The following is a 17,972-nucleotide window of genomic DNA, read 5'->3' on the forward strand; positions in this document are numbered from 1 at the left end:
CACCTACTAGGAGAAAAGGACTAATTTTCGATCTCGAAAATTTTGTACAAATTTTCGAATTTTCATACAAAGTATACAAACATCTTATAAACGGCTAGAAAACTAGTGCTTGGTCGAAATTTGATGATCTGCGCCTATAAGTAGCAATCCTTCATGTAGAATGGTACCACCAACAAGCGTCTAACAGGGTCTTTGGATTCGGATCAAATACAACTAAGAAAATGCGCCGAAGGAAATATTTAAGGGTCTTTTTTAGTCTTATGGTAACGTCCGCAGATATTAAGCAAAGTCTTGCTGTACTTGGTTGAATTTGGAACTTCGTTGGGCATAAGCTATCATTGTTCTTATCAAACGATACAAAAAATGCAAAATTTATTCATACATTAGAAGGCAATGTTGCAAAATTTGTCGAATTTTGTTCAATGATTGATTGATGATTGATCAAATGTTTGATTTATGATTAAGATTATGATTACTGATTAAAATTGGCGATCTTTATGATTATGATTAATGATTAATGATTAAAACATAATATTGCAATGATTCTGATTAGTGATTAATGAATAACTCGATTTTTTGTGATTAATGATTAACATTTTTGATTAATCATAATCATTAATCATTAATCATGATTAAATTTATGATTAATCATTAACGCTCATGGTTACCAATCGCTTTTAAGGCGAGATCAGAAGGTATGCGAGAAATGCAATCCAAGATGTGGACTGGATCGAGAATCTAAATTTTGTACCACACTAATGCACAGTATGAATCAAACCGAAAACCATATGGCAGCACTGGCGTTCGCTTCGTGCATCGAAATATTTCCCGACGAATGACAGCGATAGTTCGCTTCTAATAAGAAAAACATCCGAGAAAACATCAATCGTGTGAAGAACGAGAACCACCATCAGACGGCAGACGGCCAAAAAATCATTAACTTCGTCGTAATCGCGATAAAAAAAAGTGAATTTCAATTCGTGTTATCTTCCTCGCACCGCGTTCGTGACCGCAAGAACCTCTTGACCTTTGTGCGCTCAACAGCAGCAGCAGTGCATAAAATGTTGGCCGCAATCAAGGATTTCTTCTACCGCCACCGGAGGAAGTTCATTACGACGGGGGTCGTTTTGGGAAGTGGCCTGTTCCTGATCAAAATAATCCAGTACAAGCTGCGAGAGTTCCAGGAGCGCCAGGCGAAGGAAATCGCAGAGAAGTTCAAGCGGATGCAGCACTTCGAATCGACAGAACGGACATGCAATCAAACGATAGTCGGATTGTCCCCAACGGTGTCGGAGAAGGCCCTTAAGGACTTGAGCACTTCGGAGGTGTTGGAGAAGCTACGTTCCAATCCGGACAACAAGCTGGACCTGTGGGACGAGTTGAAGATTCTGGCGTTCAGTCGGATCGTGACCCTTGTGTATGCTTCGTCGATGTTGGCCGTAACGTTGAAAACCCAGATTAACCTGCTAGGAGGATATCTGTACAAGGACACAATGGGGCAGGATGACAAGCAAATTACTGTCGACATTCAAACTACGTACCTTTCGATGATTCAGTACTTTATGGGAGAAGGACTGGACAGGCTGATGGCAGTGGTCCGGAAGAACGTGACGGTGGTCATGCAGCGATACAATCTGAAGCAGCAACTGACGCTGGCCGATGCCGAGACCTTGTTCTGGTCCATTCAGATGGCGCTGAATAACGACGAGCAAAGTCTCACAAAGAACATCGCCAAATACACACTTCCCCAGGAAGTGAACCGAAGCGACATTCTCAGTCAGATGTACGACGAAACGTTGGATGTCCTTGAGAATGCGGAAGTGGCCGACGTCTGCCTGTCCAACGTGACGAATGGCTTCTCGCTCATTGTGGACAAGCTGGCAGAGTACTATGCCGAGGCGGAACCAACTCCTCCGTCCACTTCGAAGTCCTCCCTGAATGTGGACGCGCTGTCGAACATCAACACGATTAAGATATCCCTGGCCAAGCTGATCCCAATCGTCAATGGGCTGACGTCCAAAACGCTCGGAGGCTTAATCGGAAGCGCGTCAAACGGTTCCAACGGACTGAATGGACTCGAGCTAAGAAACAGCGATATGATGTCGTCGCTGGTGTCCCGATTTATGCAGTCGGAGAAGCTGAAAACCCTAGGGGTTAATGTGTATGAAACCTTTTGCCAGTAGAGTAAGGAGGGTTCTTGTGTTGCATTTCTATTAAGTGTAAGATTGATGGAATACATTCGAGCAGTAGGGATCTAAGGCTATATTCTACGATTTGTAGTAATTCAGGTTTAGGTGGAAAGACTTTTATGTTTAAGTGTGGTTTAAGCTTGTTTTGCAGGCGCAGGATGGAAAACTGAAAAGCGAAGGGCTGGGTACGACAATTGAGAAAGGTAGAACACTGTATTAATATATAGTTCAAAACTCTAACAATAAACTATTTTCTTTCGAACAAAGTTTTATGGTCTTATTCTTGTGGGCACTCTTTAGACAAGTTTCTTTATCTCACCCACGCATCGTGTTATCATTCTCTTGGTGTCTCCGGTCTTATCGAAAATCCAAAAAAAAAACCTTGCGATAAATGTTTCACATACCTAGATCAAATTCACAGGAATTTGATAACGTTTACGACACTACAACACTACTTCCAAAATTTTGGAACAGTTCGTTGGACTTATAGGGTAGGAGGAATGGAGTGAGTTATTCTCGACTCGCATCGGCAAACTGATGCTCACCTTTTTGGAGCCAATTTATGTCTCTTCGTTCCAGTGTTGACCAGACTCATTTCCCCGAAATTCGAATTGTGAAGCCATGAACTGTTATAACTGTGCGTTGTATTCCTGAGATGGAGGGGGAGGTGGTTGGGCTTTAGTGTTGCACATCGGATCCGACAATTACGATCTCGGTGGGCCGCAATTCATGTTTCGGTGAAATGATTCGCACTCACTCATTTCATTTCACCGAAACTTGAATTGTGGCTCTCTTGGATCAAAATTGATCGATTTTGTGTGCAGTACTCAAGCTTAACCATCTGCTTTTCTATCCTACACTGAGGAAAGCAAACGTAAGACTGTCATAAGATTTGCTTATGGAATTACGACACAAGAAAAATCTTTGAAATTCATAAGACCATCGGATGGTTTTCGGCAGATGTTGTTTCCATAATACACCTCGAAGGAATTTCGTAAGATGGTCTTATGAACCAGCATTGACTTGATAACAAAATCCATAGATAGTCTTATGAATTAGGTTCTGATCCATTCTTGGTTCCATAAGCCTGTCTTGTGTAATTTGAGCTTTACACTGAGGAAACGGAACGTATGAGGTACATACGAATTTCTTATGAAATAACGACATAAGAAGTATTTTGTTCTTCATTCGAGAATCTTATAACATTCCACAACAGACTTATGAAATAACACTCATTACAAAAACAGATATAATTCCATAAGAAACTCTTTTTGGATATCAAACGCATTGATCATTGACATTCATAAGACAATCTAATGGAGTACGATTTTCTTAACAATTTCATACGAAAATCTTATGAATTACGTGGAGAGATGCTAATAACAAAATATTCACGATTGAAATTCATAAGCGCGCGTATGACAATGATTAGTAACACTTGTGAAAAAGAGTCGACTTGCTATCAAAAACCACGTAAGAATTTCATACGAAATTCTTTTGGAATAAAGACATAAGAAGCATCTAATGAGATTCATAAGAAAAACTTGTGAACTTCCATCGATCATTGCGTTCATAATACAAATAGGTATAATATCATAAGATACTCTTACGAAGGATCATAGATATCAATTATGGAATTCTTTAGGACCATTATGTATTTAGAGAATCGCTTTTTGAATTTAGGAAAATAAAGATATTCATAAGATCTCTAATGATAACGACAAGAATTTCTTGTGAATATCGGACGTTTTGTGTTTCATAAAAATCTTATGAAAGAGAGAAAACCAGTCAAGAAATCAATTCACAAGCGTTCTCTTATGAAATTCGTACGCAATTTCTGGCTCAGTGTAGATTATAAATTTCAATGAATGAATAATACTAATCCGCGTTGAAAAATAGGTTAACCAACTTGGGAAAATCAAATTTTCATTCATTTTGTCATGTCGCAATTCGATTAAAGCACTTTACTGTAAGCATTAGAATCGATTTGCGATACGACAAAATGGATGAAAATTCGATTTTCTCTATTTGGCTAACCTATTTTGAACGCGAAGAAGTATATTATAGCAGCGAAACATTACTGAGAAAAGTTGCGAAGAACGCCTGAATTGGTGCAGGTTTACGTTAGGGGCGGATCAATGGATGAGGGGGGTTTGTGATTTCTTACGCGTCATAAAAATGGTTTTGAATTTTCATTCAAAAATCTTATTCTTTGGATCCAATTCCTTAATCTGATCGAAAGAAAATGTTAGTTACAGCTGAATTGATGATAAATAGAAAATATTTACCCTTTGATGCATTAGAAACGGGGTCAGCCAGCGACAAATCAGCATACACGTCCATTTCGGAAGCCATATTGAATTTCTGATAGTGAAATGGCTGTGCCGAGAAAATTTGCCTCACGTGGTTCTTCACAATGATGAGCAATGGGGTTCATAAGCGTTCTTATGACATTGGCAATTGATTGTTATGAAAAAATTACACTTGTCTTACACTCAAAAAAATCCAAACGTCATTGCTACGTGAAAAATCACGTAGATCATTCCAAATTCATTTTGCCTCCACTTTACCTGACTAAGATAAAGATCACTAAGCCATTCATAACCATCAAATAGTGAATCGGTAATTGTTACTGAGGTTACCTATCGCACTTCCGTGAAATTCACGTAGGTGACTAAGTTCATTTTGACATCTGCATGTTGTACGTACATTCGATGTTGAGCGCAAATCCCAAGATGGCGCCCGCTTGATTTTTGAGGAACTTCAGAAGCTGCTGAACTTTAAACCCTGTGTTAGATTGATTTCAAGGTAAATATGCTTTGAATACCGAAGAATCCCTGCATTACTTCATATTTTATACCTGATTTATAATCTCTATCATTTTTTTTTTTTAATTTCTTTATTAGTATCATTTCAAACATTACATTCATTTATTATATCTAGGTGTTCTGTGTCATTAGACAACACTATCATCCTAATTTGGTAAAATAAATTTAAGATTTAATTAACATTTTGTTAACAACATATTACATTTCATTTGCCGTAGCAGTTCAGTTTTTTTTACAGGTGAGTTGATTTCACCTGCTTATAAGAGAAAAAAAACGTTTTTACTATACTTAACCTAACTTAATCTAAACATATAACTCATTAATCGTGGCAATAGAAGATTGTAACGATTTTTGCCTGAAATTATTAATGATTGTATTTGACATTTGTTCCAATGTTTCAACATTGGATATTCTATGTAACTCATTGGTACTATACCAGGGAGGAAGCCTCAGAATCATTTTCAAAATTTTATTTTGAATTCTCTGCAGAGCTTTCTTCCTGGTATTACAACAGCTAGTCCATATTGGTACAGCATACAACATGGCTGGCCTGAAAATTTGTTTGAATATCAAAAGCTTGTTCTTAAGACAAAGTTTTGATTTTCTATTAATAAGGGGATAGAGAGATTTTACATATTTATTACAGTTGGCTTGAATGCCCTCAATGTGATTTTTGAAAGTTAAATTCTTATCTAGCATGAGCCCTAGATACTTAACTTCATCTGACCAATTTATTGGAACCCCTCTCATCGTGACAACATGTCTACTTGAAGGTTTCAAATAAAGAGCTTTTGGTTTATGTGGGAATATTATTAGTTGAGTTTTGGAAGCATTAGGAGAAATCTTCCATTTTTGCAAGTATGAAGAAAAAATATCCAAACTTTTTTGCAATCGACTACAGATGACACGCAGGCTTCGACCTTTGGCGGAGAGGCCTGTGTCATCCGCAAACAAAGATTTTTGACATCCCTGAGGTAACTCAGGTAAGTCAGATGTGAAAATATTGTATAATATTGGTCCCAAAATGCTGCCTTGGGGAACACCAGCTCTTACAGGAAGTCTTTCAGACCTGGAGTTCTGATAATTAACCTGAAGTGTACGATTTGACAGATAACTTTGAATTATTCTAACAATGTATGTTGGAAAATTAAAGTTTTTCAATTTTACAATCAAACCTTCATGCCAAACACTGTCGAATGCTTTTTCTATGTCTAGAAGAGCAAGACCAGTATAGAATAGCCTTAAGATTTGTTGGAACGGATCAAATTTGTTACACGTAAAAGTTGATGAGTGGTCGAATGTCCATGGCGGAATCCGAACTGTTCATTGGCAAAAATTGAATTTTCGTTGATGTGGGCCATCATTCTGTTCAAAATAACCTTTTCAAAAAGTTTACTGATGGAGGAAAGCAAACTGATTGGACGATAGCTAGAAGCTTCTGCAGGATTTTTGTCTGGTTTTAAAATTGGAACAACCTTAGCATTTTTCCATTTGTCAGGAAAATATGCTAATTGAAAACATTTGTTAAATATGTTAACTAAAAATGATAAGCTGCTTTCTGGAAGTTTCTTGATGAGGATGTAGAAAATTCCATCATCGCCAGGAGCTTTCATGTTTTTGAATTTTTTAACACTTCAGTCGTCGCGCTGTTGTATTTTGTACAACACTGGTTAAAAAACCTCGCTTTTCGATCACAACAACAGCGGGGTGGTTCTGACGGTGGCCAACCACGCGACGACTGGAAGGTTAATAATAGTTCTCACTTCTTCCAAATCAGTCTCCCAGGCATTTTCGAAAACGTTCTCTTGATTGAGAATATTTTCGAACTCCTGAGTAACTTCATTTTCAATTGGACTAGTAAGTCCTAAATTAAAATTGTGCGCACTTTTAAACGGCATAGCAAGTTTTTGAGCTTTTTCGCAATTAGTTAGTAATAATTTGTTTTCCTCTTTCAATGCCGGTATTGGCTTCTGAGGTTTTTTCAAGATTTTAGATAATTTCCAAAAGGGCTTAGAGCCAGGGTCCAATTGAGAAATTTTATTTTCAAAATTTTTGTTTCTTAATTGAGCAAAACGTTTCTTGATTTCTTTCTGCAAATCCTGCCATATGATTTTCATAGCAGGATCGCGAAAGCGTTGAAATTGCCTTCTCCTCACGTTTTTAAGACGAATCAAGAGTTTAAGATAGGGGGGTCCGTAGCCTTGAGGTTACGCTTCCGCTTCATAAGCGGAAGGTCATGGATTCAATTCCCAGCCCCTCCAAAAAATAACCCGTCCAGCCACCAGAAGACGCCGCACGGAGGACTGTGCTTAGAAGGGGAGCACATCCATTCTCCGTCAGTTTCAGATGGTGACTGAGACAAACTTGACCCACTTCGCAGGCAGCTAGCCTCAAACGACTCAGGAACACGGCAAAACGAACCACCGCGAGAGCAATGGACTATGGCTTATGGAAATCGATTGGACCAACAGCTCTCACTCTCCTACCTGTTCGGTGTGAGAGCAAAAAAGAGCGGAAGAGAGTGAAAGCAGATGTAAATATAGATTAGTTAAAAATAGAACTGTATCGGTAAGGAAGATACAGATAAAAACTGATTCCGGCACAGTAGTGGCCATGAGCACGGAGTGCCTTAGAAAAAAAAAAAAAAAAAAAAAAAAAAAAAAAAAAAAAAAAAAAAAAAAAAAAAAAAAAAGAGTTTAAGATCATCGTCTATAATCACGGATTCAAATTTTACTTCACATTTTGGAATTGCAATGGTCCGGGCTTCAACAATGGAATTTGTTAAAGTTTCAAGAGCATTGTCAATATCAAGTTTAGTTTCTAAAGAAATGTTAACATCAAGATTAGGGTCAACATACGTTTTATATATATTCCAGTCGGCTCGTAAATAATTGAAAGTGGAGCTGATAGGATTGAGAATCGCTTCTTGGGATATTTGAAATGTAACAGGGACATGATCAGAATCAAAATCAGCATGAGTAATCAGTTGGCTACAAAGATGACTAGAGTCGGTTAAGACCAAATCAATCGTAGATGGATTTCTAGAAGAGGAAAAACATGTGGGGCTATCAGGGTATTGAATTGAGAAATATCCTGAAGAGCACTCATCAAATAAAATTCTGCCGTTGGCATTACTTTGAGAATTATTCCATGACCGATGTTTGGCATTAAAGTCACCAATGACAAAAAATTTTGACTTATTGCGAGTCAATTTTCGCAAGTCAGTTTGGAGCAAATTAACTTGCTGTCCAGAGCATTGAAAAGGCAAATAGGCAGCTATGAAAGTATATTTACCAAACTGTGTTTCAACAGAAACACCTAAAGTTTCAAAAACTCTAGTTTCAAATGATGAAAACAGTTGATGTTTTATACGCCTATGAATGATGATTGCAACTCCCCCACATGCCCCATCAAGTCGATCATTACGATAAACAAAAAAGTTAGGATCTCTTTTGAGTTTAGATCCAGGTTTAAAATACGTTTCGGTAACAACTGCTATATGCACGTTATTAACCGTAAGAAAATTAAGCAGCTCGTCCTCTTTACCATTCAGAGAACGAGCATTCCAATTTAAAATATTTAAATTATTATTTGGATCCATTAGAAAAACGTAATCCAATAACAATTTGATTTGTAAATTTTACACCTACTTGGACTGCTTCAGTCATAGTGGTGGCTTTGAACATTGCATCAATCATTAGATTCAATTGTTCAGTTAGAAAATTAAAATCAGAGGCAGACATGTCATGTGATTTCCCATTAGAATTTCCGGTAGACGAAGAAGCGGAATTACCTGTGGCGGTAGGGTTTTTTCCATTTGATTTGAAACAAGTAGAATGGGTACCAGGGATGGGGTGCGACTCAAATCTCTTTCGGTGCTACACGCGCTGCTGCGAGATAGCACCCAAAATTCGAAAGAGACGTGCAGGAGTATTTTTCTTTGGACTGCACCCTGGCAGTGCTGACTCGCAATGTGCTTTGGGATGCATGGTATCGGTATTGTCTCATTTTCACTCTTTGCGTTTCGTACACGCGTAAATAAATTCACTTGAATTCATTTCATTAATATGTGACTGTCAAAATTCTTAAACACGTTGAACATAATTCGTCACCACCTTATGTTTCTAACTTTACCAAATATGTCAACAATCCACAACAATAAGTTTTTGCGAATTACTTATTAAGCTTGTCCGCTTTCAAAGCATACTTTGTTGAAAATATTCTAGAGTGGATTTTGTGCTTTTATGAAAGAGACTGAAAGAGTAGAGATTGTGCTTTGCTTTGTCTCGCACAAAAACAAATAGTCTCCTGCGCCTTGCTTTGAGTTAACTCGCAAAGAATGGGAGACGCACAATCAATTTCTGAGTGGCACGCATGATTTTGGCACTGCACTGAGTTTTCAGACATTCCCTGATGGGTACCCATGGATCGAACAGGGGAGGAGTTCGAATTTCCTGCTACGATATCGGCAAAGGATTTTCCGTGGGTAGATACATTCGAAATTGAAAGATTCGAACGGCTACCCGACGGATTAAAATTAGTTTGTGAATGAGCATGATTATGATCTTCCTGATGGGTATGATTCATGATCAAGCGATCGTTAACTGAAAAATGAGCATTGTTCGATACTCTACCAGGCAAATTCCGGAAACGACCGTTATCGTAACGGATATTATCTGGCAGCCTGGCACGAGCCTCAATGATCCTTTTGCGTGAAGGACAATTCCAAAAATTGGACTTATGGTTAGCCCCGCAATTACAGCATATGAATTTGGTGGTATCTTCCTTCACTGGACAGACATCTTTGGCGTGAGAAGAACCTCCGCAAATCATGCATTTAGCATCCATGCGACAATTTTTTGTACCATGACCCCACTTTTGGCACCGACGGCACTGAGTGGGGTTCTGGTAATTTCCTCCAGGTTTCTGGAAATGTTCCCATGTCACACGGACATCAAACAAAAGTTTTGCTTTTTCTAAAGCTTTAATATTATTTAGTTCTTTTTTGTTAAAGTGAACTAAATAAAATTCTTGAGAAAGCCCTTTCCGAACAATTCCAGATTGGGTTCTCTTTTTCATAATGATTACTTGAACAGGGGAAAATCCAAGTAAATCATTTATTCCATTTTTGATCTCTTCAGGTGATTTATAGTCAATTGAGAGACCTTTCAAGACAACTTTGAACAAACGTTCAGTTTTGTCGTCATAAGTAAAAAATTTGTGCTTCTTCTATTCAAGATGTTTGAGAAGAAGTTCACGATCTTTAAGAGTTTCCGGCAAAACGCGACAGTCTCCTTTCTTTGCGATTTGGAAGGAAACCTTGATTCCCCTAATGGAGTTCAAGATCTCCTGCCTAAATCCCCAAAAATTCGGAACAACTGATCACTGTAGGCGGCGCTCTTTGCTTCCTCACTTGAATCAAAGAGCCTGGGCTAGAGGCTGCTTCGATTTGGTGTTCGGAAAATTTGTCTAGAGCATCGAACTGATTGTTCATTTCGATACAATTATTCATTTCACCCTTGGAAGAAAGTTCGCATTCCGGGGAAACGTCCTTTCTTCCATTCTTGCCACGTGTAGTGACAGTTTTAAAACCCAATTTTTTGGAAGGAAGTAGTGAATTCAGAGATTCACCCTTCCTTTTGTTGGTTGTTGATACCATGTTTAGTTAATAAACGAAAGAAGACGTGACCTTCGAGAGGTTTTTTTCCCAAGACGGTGTCCAAGAAGGATTACCACCGCTAGCTTTCGCCAACGGGTCCAACGAAAAATCGAAGGCACGGGTCCAAACAAGGATCGTAAAGGGATCAATAGTAGAAAAATAGTACTGAAAAGTACTGTTTTTGTAGCACTGAAAAGTACTGTTTTACTGCTTTAGGTAGTTTTTAAGAAAACTTCCAAGAGCAGAGAGAATTCGTGTACGCACAGCACGAAGGTACGATGCGCACTGATCTCTATCAATTATAGCACGCGAAGGCGAAGGCTACAACAAGACAGAACCAACTCACAACATTTGGAAAACAGGATTTACAATGCTCAGATTGAATATAAAAATATCACAATCTTTTATGTCTGTTTACATTTTCCAATTGGAAATTAGTTTTCTTCCAAAGCCTATTAGAGATAAGGTTGGTCTTTATTCCAGTTAAATTTAATGCAAAACCATCTAGGTCCTATTGAAACGCTTTTTTTTTTCTTCCCGAACTGTGGACTGGTTAATGTGATATGTCTGTGTTAATATATTATTTTATTCTTTATTTACAGGATATAAAAGAAATATTCCAAAATGCGCGGAATGAGAGTCTTAGGTACGCTGAAATAAGGCACTTTACGGTACATTCGTCTATACTTTCATAAACGGAGATTTTATTTTTATTTTTTACATGCATTTTGTATAGACTGATATGCGTCGAACAACGTGGTTTTTAGTATAAAAAATAGCTAAAAAGTGAAAAAGAAAATCAAAATTTCATCAATGGATTTTTATAAACCTTTGGATTTTTCGAACCCAAATACATACAGTGGCCCAATTCCATATTCGTACAGGATACTGTTTCCACATCAAGTTAGTAAAAAACTATTAAATGAAGTATTGAGCTGCAAATACTTTATCCACATTGAAGGTAATAGGTGTCATCTATTTTTTGCCAATCACAAAATGTTTCCATTTACATTTATCTTTTGATTAATAGAAATGTATTGAATTGATGTCTAAAATTCACCCAGTTCCATATTCGTACACCAACCAAAATTCATACGCACAACGTTCAAAACAAAATTTAGAAGCTCTATTTTATTACTGAAGTACTTTATTATGATGTTCAGATGTAGTGAAATACTTTTGGACAATTTATTAGTAGACATATATGAAATTTAGGTAAAATTATGAGAAATGCCAGTTTTCCAACGATTTTTGCTATAAAATCCAATAATTCGAACAATAACGTTTATTTTTGTCATTGGATCCAATCTATAGATTATACTCGTAAGCTCTGATAGAAATTTAGTTGAAATATATACACTTTACAGAAATCATAAACAGTTTTTATCCCTTTTGAGTTCAGAAAATAAACAGGTAAATGTTAATTTTGTATTTATCTGTAAAAATAATTTGAACTACGAACTTCATTTTACAATAAAGTACCCTAAACTACGCTGTACATACCTCCACATAATTGATGTCATCGTAATATTCAATTATCTTTGAAATTATATTAAAATTATATTCAAAATGGTACCCTATTTTACAATTTATAGAAATTTATAAGAAAAATACAAAATAACTTGAATGAGCAGAGAGCATTGATATACTTTTTAATAGAATATATCCTGTTGTTTTCATCATTTTAAAAAACGTTTGTGTTGCGGTTATGGCAATAATATTTATTCTTTAAATCTCTATAGTCATGTTTGGTAGTAAAATGTAAATTAAAAATGATAATTACGCAATGTTTTGATAGGAACATACTATGGATTATGTATATACATTTAGGAGCCAAGCATAAAGAAATTGACTAAAATTTTTGGTTTTTGATTTGTTATAAATGTTATACTACCTAAGATGCAAAAGTATAAGTTGTCGATATCCACTCCTAGCTACTCTAAAACTGATTATAATTTTTTGAAACTTGTGCAATATTCGCAGTTATCATTCTTAAGGAAGTGATGTTGAAAAAAAAAATGCAATTTTTTGTTCGACTTACCGAATATTTTAGCAAAAAACATGGGAAAACTGGTATTGTTATTAAATTTACTTAAGTTTCAAATATGTCCGCTTATGAATTTTCCAAATGTATTCTACTGCATCTGAACAACACAACGAAGAGCTTAAGTAATCATCTAGTTCATTAAAAATTAGTTTTAAATGCTGTATATTTCTTTTTTGTTAGGTGTACCAATATGGAATTGGGTCAATTATAGACACAATCTCAATACTTTTCCATTTTTCCAAAGATTTAAGCAAATGAATACAGTTCGTCATTGCCAAACAATAGATGACACCTATAACCTTCATTATTGATAAAATATATCGAAGTCCATGCACCATTTGATAGTTTTATACCAACTTGATATGAAAACAGTGCCCCGTACGAAAATGAAATTGAGTCACTGTATTATTTTTTTAAGAATTCCACCTGCACCCTGATAAATGCGAACATAGTTCAAAGTACAATAATATCATTGAAGTGTGCGATTTTTTTTACTGTGGTATTAGTGTGTATATTGATCATTCTGCTCCAACTATTTAGAGCTACGTTCCCTTTCCCTACGTGCCTCTCTTCTGAGGGTGTAGCTTATCAGAGCGTCTGTTCTCCATGTTAGGGGCGGCTGATCATGGTCCTAGTGCCAGCGTGGGACTCTAAACAGTGCTGTGCACGATGATCCTCCGGCGAGGCAGGGGGTTGGTGCAGGCCTTACAAGCCAGCCGTAAAAATCATCAGTACAGGAAGCATACAATGTAAATTCGGACCGGAACAATCGGCATAGACCCAGGCATCGATAACGGACTAACGATTGGAAACTCGGATCATGGAACTGTAAGTCTCTCAATTTCTTGGGAAGTACCCGCATTCTTTCCGAATTATTGAGGGTCCGCAAATTCGACATCGTAGCGCTGCAGGAGGATTGCTGGAAAGGGTCGACGGTACATACGTATAGGGATGGTTATACCATCTACCAGAGCTGCGGCAACAGACATGAGCTGGGCACAGCTTTTATCGTGATGGGCGAAATACAGAGGCGCGTGATTGGGTGGTGGCCAATCGACAACAGAATGTGCAAGTTGAGGATCAAAGGCCGTTTCTTCAATATCAGCATAATTAGAGTGTCCATCCCGGGATTCCCGAAATGTACGTAGAATTTGAAGAAAACCACTAAATTTCAATGAAAAACAATGAATTTTTTCCTCACTTTCAACCTTATTTGATAAAGTTGAAAAGTATAATGAAAAAGAGAATAAACGAGTAACTATTTTTATGAAAAGATCAATTTACCAAGTAAGAAACACATATGTTTATTTGTCTAGTTTTTTCAACATTAGCCGATTGTATAAGCCTATTCTGAGATAATAAATTTGAAAGTACACCTAAACTGCTGCAAATCGCAAGTAAGTACCATCAAATACCACCAAATATTCAAAAACTTCCAGGAGATTGGAACATGTTTCGATCTCAATGAAACTTTCATAGTTTGCTTTTCACTCCGTTACCTTTTCAAGAAAAATATAAATATGACTAAGTAACGATTCATTTTTGTGCTACACGATGCGAAATGCGTTTATTTTTCATTATGGGGCAATTTGGTGTTTTTTCCTAATTTTACTGAACCAAAAGTGATATCTCGTTAGTGCAGCTGAAAGATCATTAGAAGATATAATGTAAACTGATATCAACTCAATTTTGACCAAAATGCAAAAGGGACTGACTTGCGATTCACGGCAGTAAACTTTAGTCAATAATTTTCTGTAATTAACGTTTAGCATGATCTACAATACCTTCAATGATCTTTAATCGTTTCTTTTGCTCAAAAGTTTTTATGACTTTCCAAATTGCATTAAAATTAAGACTGTAGTTTTTATTATATTCCATTGATAAGTGTGATAGAAAATTTGAAAAAAAAAATCTTAGCAAACCCGTAATTAGCCAAGCTAAGTTTCGATTTTTGTTTTGTTACTTAATCAGAATAAGAAAGTCTTATCTGAAATGTGATTTGCTATAATTAACAAATTATTTTAAAAAGTTACATTATCTGTTGATTTATTTGACAAAAAAAATTGTATTTTAAAATTTGTACTTCCATTTCAACCGAAATGCTAGTTTTATTGAAAATTTGATTAATCCCGGGATCCCGGGATTTCCCGGGATCCCGGGATTTCCCGGGATAAGCAAAGATTTTTGTCCCGAATCCCGGGACGAGCAAAATGGCCGGGAAATGGACACTCTAAGCATAATCAACGTGCACAGCCCTCACCTAGCAAGTGACGATGACGATAAGGACGCTTTCTACGCGCAGCTGGAACGTGAATACGACGGCTGCCCAAGCCATGATGTCAAAATCATTATCGGAGATCTCAACGCTCAGGTTGGCCAGGAGGAGGAATTTAGACCGATTATAGGGAAGTTCAGCGCTCACCAGCTTACGAACGAAAACGGTCTTAGACTGATTGATTTGGCTGCCTCCAAAAACATGGCCATACGCCTACTTCCAGCACAGCCTCCCGTATCGGTACACCTGGAGATCACCTCAACAAACTGAATCGCAAATCGACCACGTTTTGATTGATGGAAGACACTTCTCGGACATTAGAACCTATCGCGGCGCAAACATCGATTCGGACCACTACCTTAGTGACGGTTAAAATGCGCCAACGACTCTCCGTTGTGAACAACATTCGGTACCGACGCCCGCCACGGTACAATCTGGAACGACTCTAGCTACCCGAAGTCGCAACTGATTACGCGCAAAGCCTTGAAGCAGCGTTGCCGGAAGAGGGAGAGCTCACCGAAGCCCCTCTTGAGGACTGCTCTGCCCATAACTGCATAACAGTCACATTCGACATTTTTGACAATTTCGAGTTAATACCGGGGAGAGTCATCAAATAACAAATACTTTCGATCCAATTACTAAAATTTGTGAGATTGTTCTAGAAAATTCGAAAAAAATACCAAGTTGTTTTGTCACATTGGCAACTGTAACCGCATAACAGTCACATTGAGATTATACGTGAGCCTCATAATGCAGTGGCAACGAAATTTCTATCAGAATTTTTTTCTGGCTATTCACCCAATAAGCGGTATGAGTTGTACAAAATTTCAGCCTCAAATAAGCACTTTTGAATTCTTAGTGATTTTTTGAAATATCAGTTCCCTCCCATACTGCAAAAAAATGCAAACTTGGTATCCCATTTACTCAATGCCTACTTTTGTCGAATGTTACAAATATGCAGTTATGGGCAGTGCTGGAGTAGTCTCAAAGCAGCCATAAACAACGCAGCGGAAGGTGCCGTTGGGTTCGACGAAGGAAATCGACGGAACGGTTCGACGAGGAATGTCAGACGGTTTTGGACGAGAAGAATGCAGCGCGGGCGATGATGCTGCAGCAAGGCACCCGTCAAAACGTGGAACGATACAAACAGAAGCGAAGACAGCAAACCCATCTATTCCGGGATAAAAAGCGCCGCAAAGGCTTTGTGCCGCGAGCCGAAATGTGCCGGGATAAGGATGGAGGTATCTTGACGGACGAACGTGAGGTGATTGAAAGGTGGATGCAGCACTACTTAACGCAGCCTATAAAGCGCTTTCCCAGATCATCTTCCGCCGTCTATCGCCACTGGCAAGCAGATTTGCGGGAAGTTATAATAGACATATAAATATTAGACCGCTATTGTCGCTGCTAATCTTGTGACCAACATCTAGTATGCGCAATTTGGAGGTGGTACTCAAAGTGTCAAACGTCCTCATCCTATAGAGCTTAGTGACATTTGAACTCACGTAGACTAGCATACGCTCGTCATACACAGTTTGTTTTTGTTTCCCTCAAAGAAACTTGTACACGCTTTTATATCCTGTAAATAAAGAATAAAATAATATGTTCATCAGTCCACAGTCCGGGAAGCCTCTCTTCTGCGCCAACTGCAGCCAGTACTTATATCTTAGAAATACCGTAGGTACGAACAGATAAAAGGTACCAAGTCAAAAGGTAGAATAATTAATATCACTTGAGATAGGTAGACATGACAGTCCTTTCCCCTTTAGGAACTTCTAATAATTCTTTAAAAGCCACCTACAAGTTGCAACAACTCATACAACGAACAATCGAAAATATATCCTAAGAATTCCACGATCTTATCTTAAATACGCAAATTTGCTGATTCCATGACTACAACAAAACATTCAAATCATTGGATTTTACTGCTCAACATTACATTTGACAAATTCGTCAACACCAAAGAACAATTTCGTTCATCTCAATACAGCAATCGCTTCATAAAAGAACAACTACACACTCAATCTGTTCGGTAAAAATAACTGGGTTTTGGAACTACCGAAAAAGTCAGTAAACTAAAAAAAATGTCCGAAATCGAAAAACAGAGATTTTTCACTGAAATTTAGCAGAGAGCTTTCTTTTTATATCATATATCGATAAAAAATAAAACATAGTGAAATTTGCTTTTCAATTACGCGTGGCGACAGTTTTCATTTTACTGACTTTTTCGGTAGTTCCAAAACCCAGTAAAATTTTACCGACCCCAGTAATTTAATCTAAGTGTGTATGTTCACAATAAACGACAATTTCGTCAGCCCTGAAGAACAATTTGGTTCAACTCAAATCGGCAGTTTCACCGCACTTTCAAAAACAGATACAATTGGCAATTCGCCACACCAAAGAAAATCGACAATCTTCAACACACGTTTCCATGATCCTTGTCGCCACTTTTATATCCTGTAAATAAAGAATAAAATAATATGTTCATCAGTCCACAGTCCGGGAAGCCTCTCTTCTGCGCCAACTGCAGCCAGTACTTATATCTTAGAAATACCGTAGGTACGAACAGATAAAAGGTACCAAGTCAAAAGGTAGAATAATTAATATCACTTGAGATAGGTAGACATGACACACGCTTTCCAGACTCATCAAAATGCATATGGAAATATTACCCAATTTGAAAAATTTACACCCGGATTCTGGGTGTTTTTCGAGACAGAGTGCATATTGTTTTCGTCTAAGGTTCACAACTACATCTACACTAGGGCACCCATACCATTGGGCGTGATAACCACTATCCATAGCAACCTGCTTTCGATATCAAAATATTGATTCTGTCATTTTTTTCTAGCCTCGGTTGAGCGTGTTGAATGGATCTTTCGTGTGGTTTGAGTGCCTTAGAGAATTTTGACTCTTAATACATTATCGTCTTGGCGTGTGATTAATTTTGAATGGAATACTATAAAAATACGTT

At 37.5% G+C, this 17,972-nt stretch overlaps 1 protein-coding gene across 1 annotated transcript; it reads left to right on the forward strand.

The window, feature by feature from the left end:
• Positions 1–868: 868 nt before the first annotated feature.
• On the forward strand, positions 869–2,455 carry LOC5575373 (peroxisomal biogenesis factor 3). Its single transcript, XM_001661854.2, has one exon. It carries the CDS (start codon positions 1,062–1,064, stop codon positions 2,181–2,183), a length of 1,122 nt encoding a protein of 373 aa, XP_001661904.1. The 5' UTR covers positions 869–1,061; the 3' UTR covers positions 2,184–2,455.
• The last annotated feature ends 15,517 nt before the right edge of the window (positions 2,456–17,972 follow it).

Source organism: Aedes aegypti, chromosome 3, assembly GCF_002204515.2.
Source record: "Aedes aegypti strain LVP_AGWG chromosome 3, AaegL5.0 Primary Assembly, whole genome shotgun sequence".
In the NCBI taxonomy this organism is placed as follows: domain Eukaryota; kingdom Metazoa; phylum Arthropoda; class Insecta; order Diptera; family Culicidae; genus Aedes; species Aedes aegypti.

Coding starts and splice junctions, on each gene's coding strand:
- LOC5575373 (XM_001661854.2), top strand. CDS start 1,062: ATGTTGGCCGCAATCAAGGATTTCTTCTACCGCCACCGGAGGAAGTTC.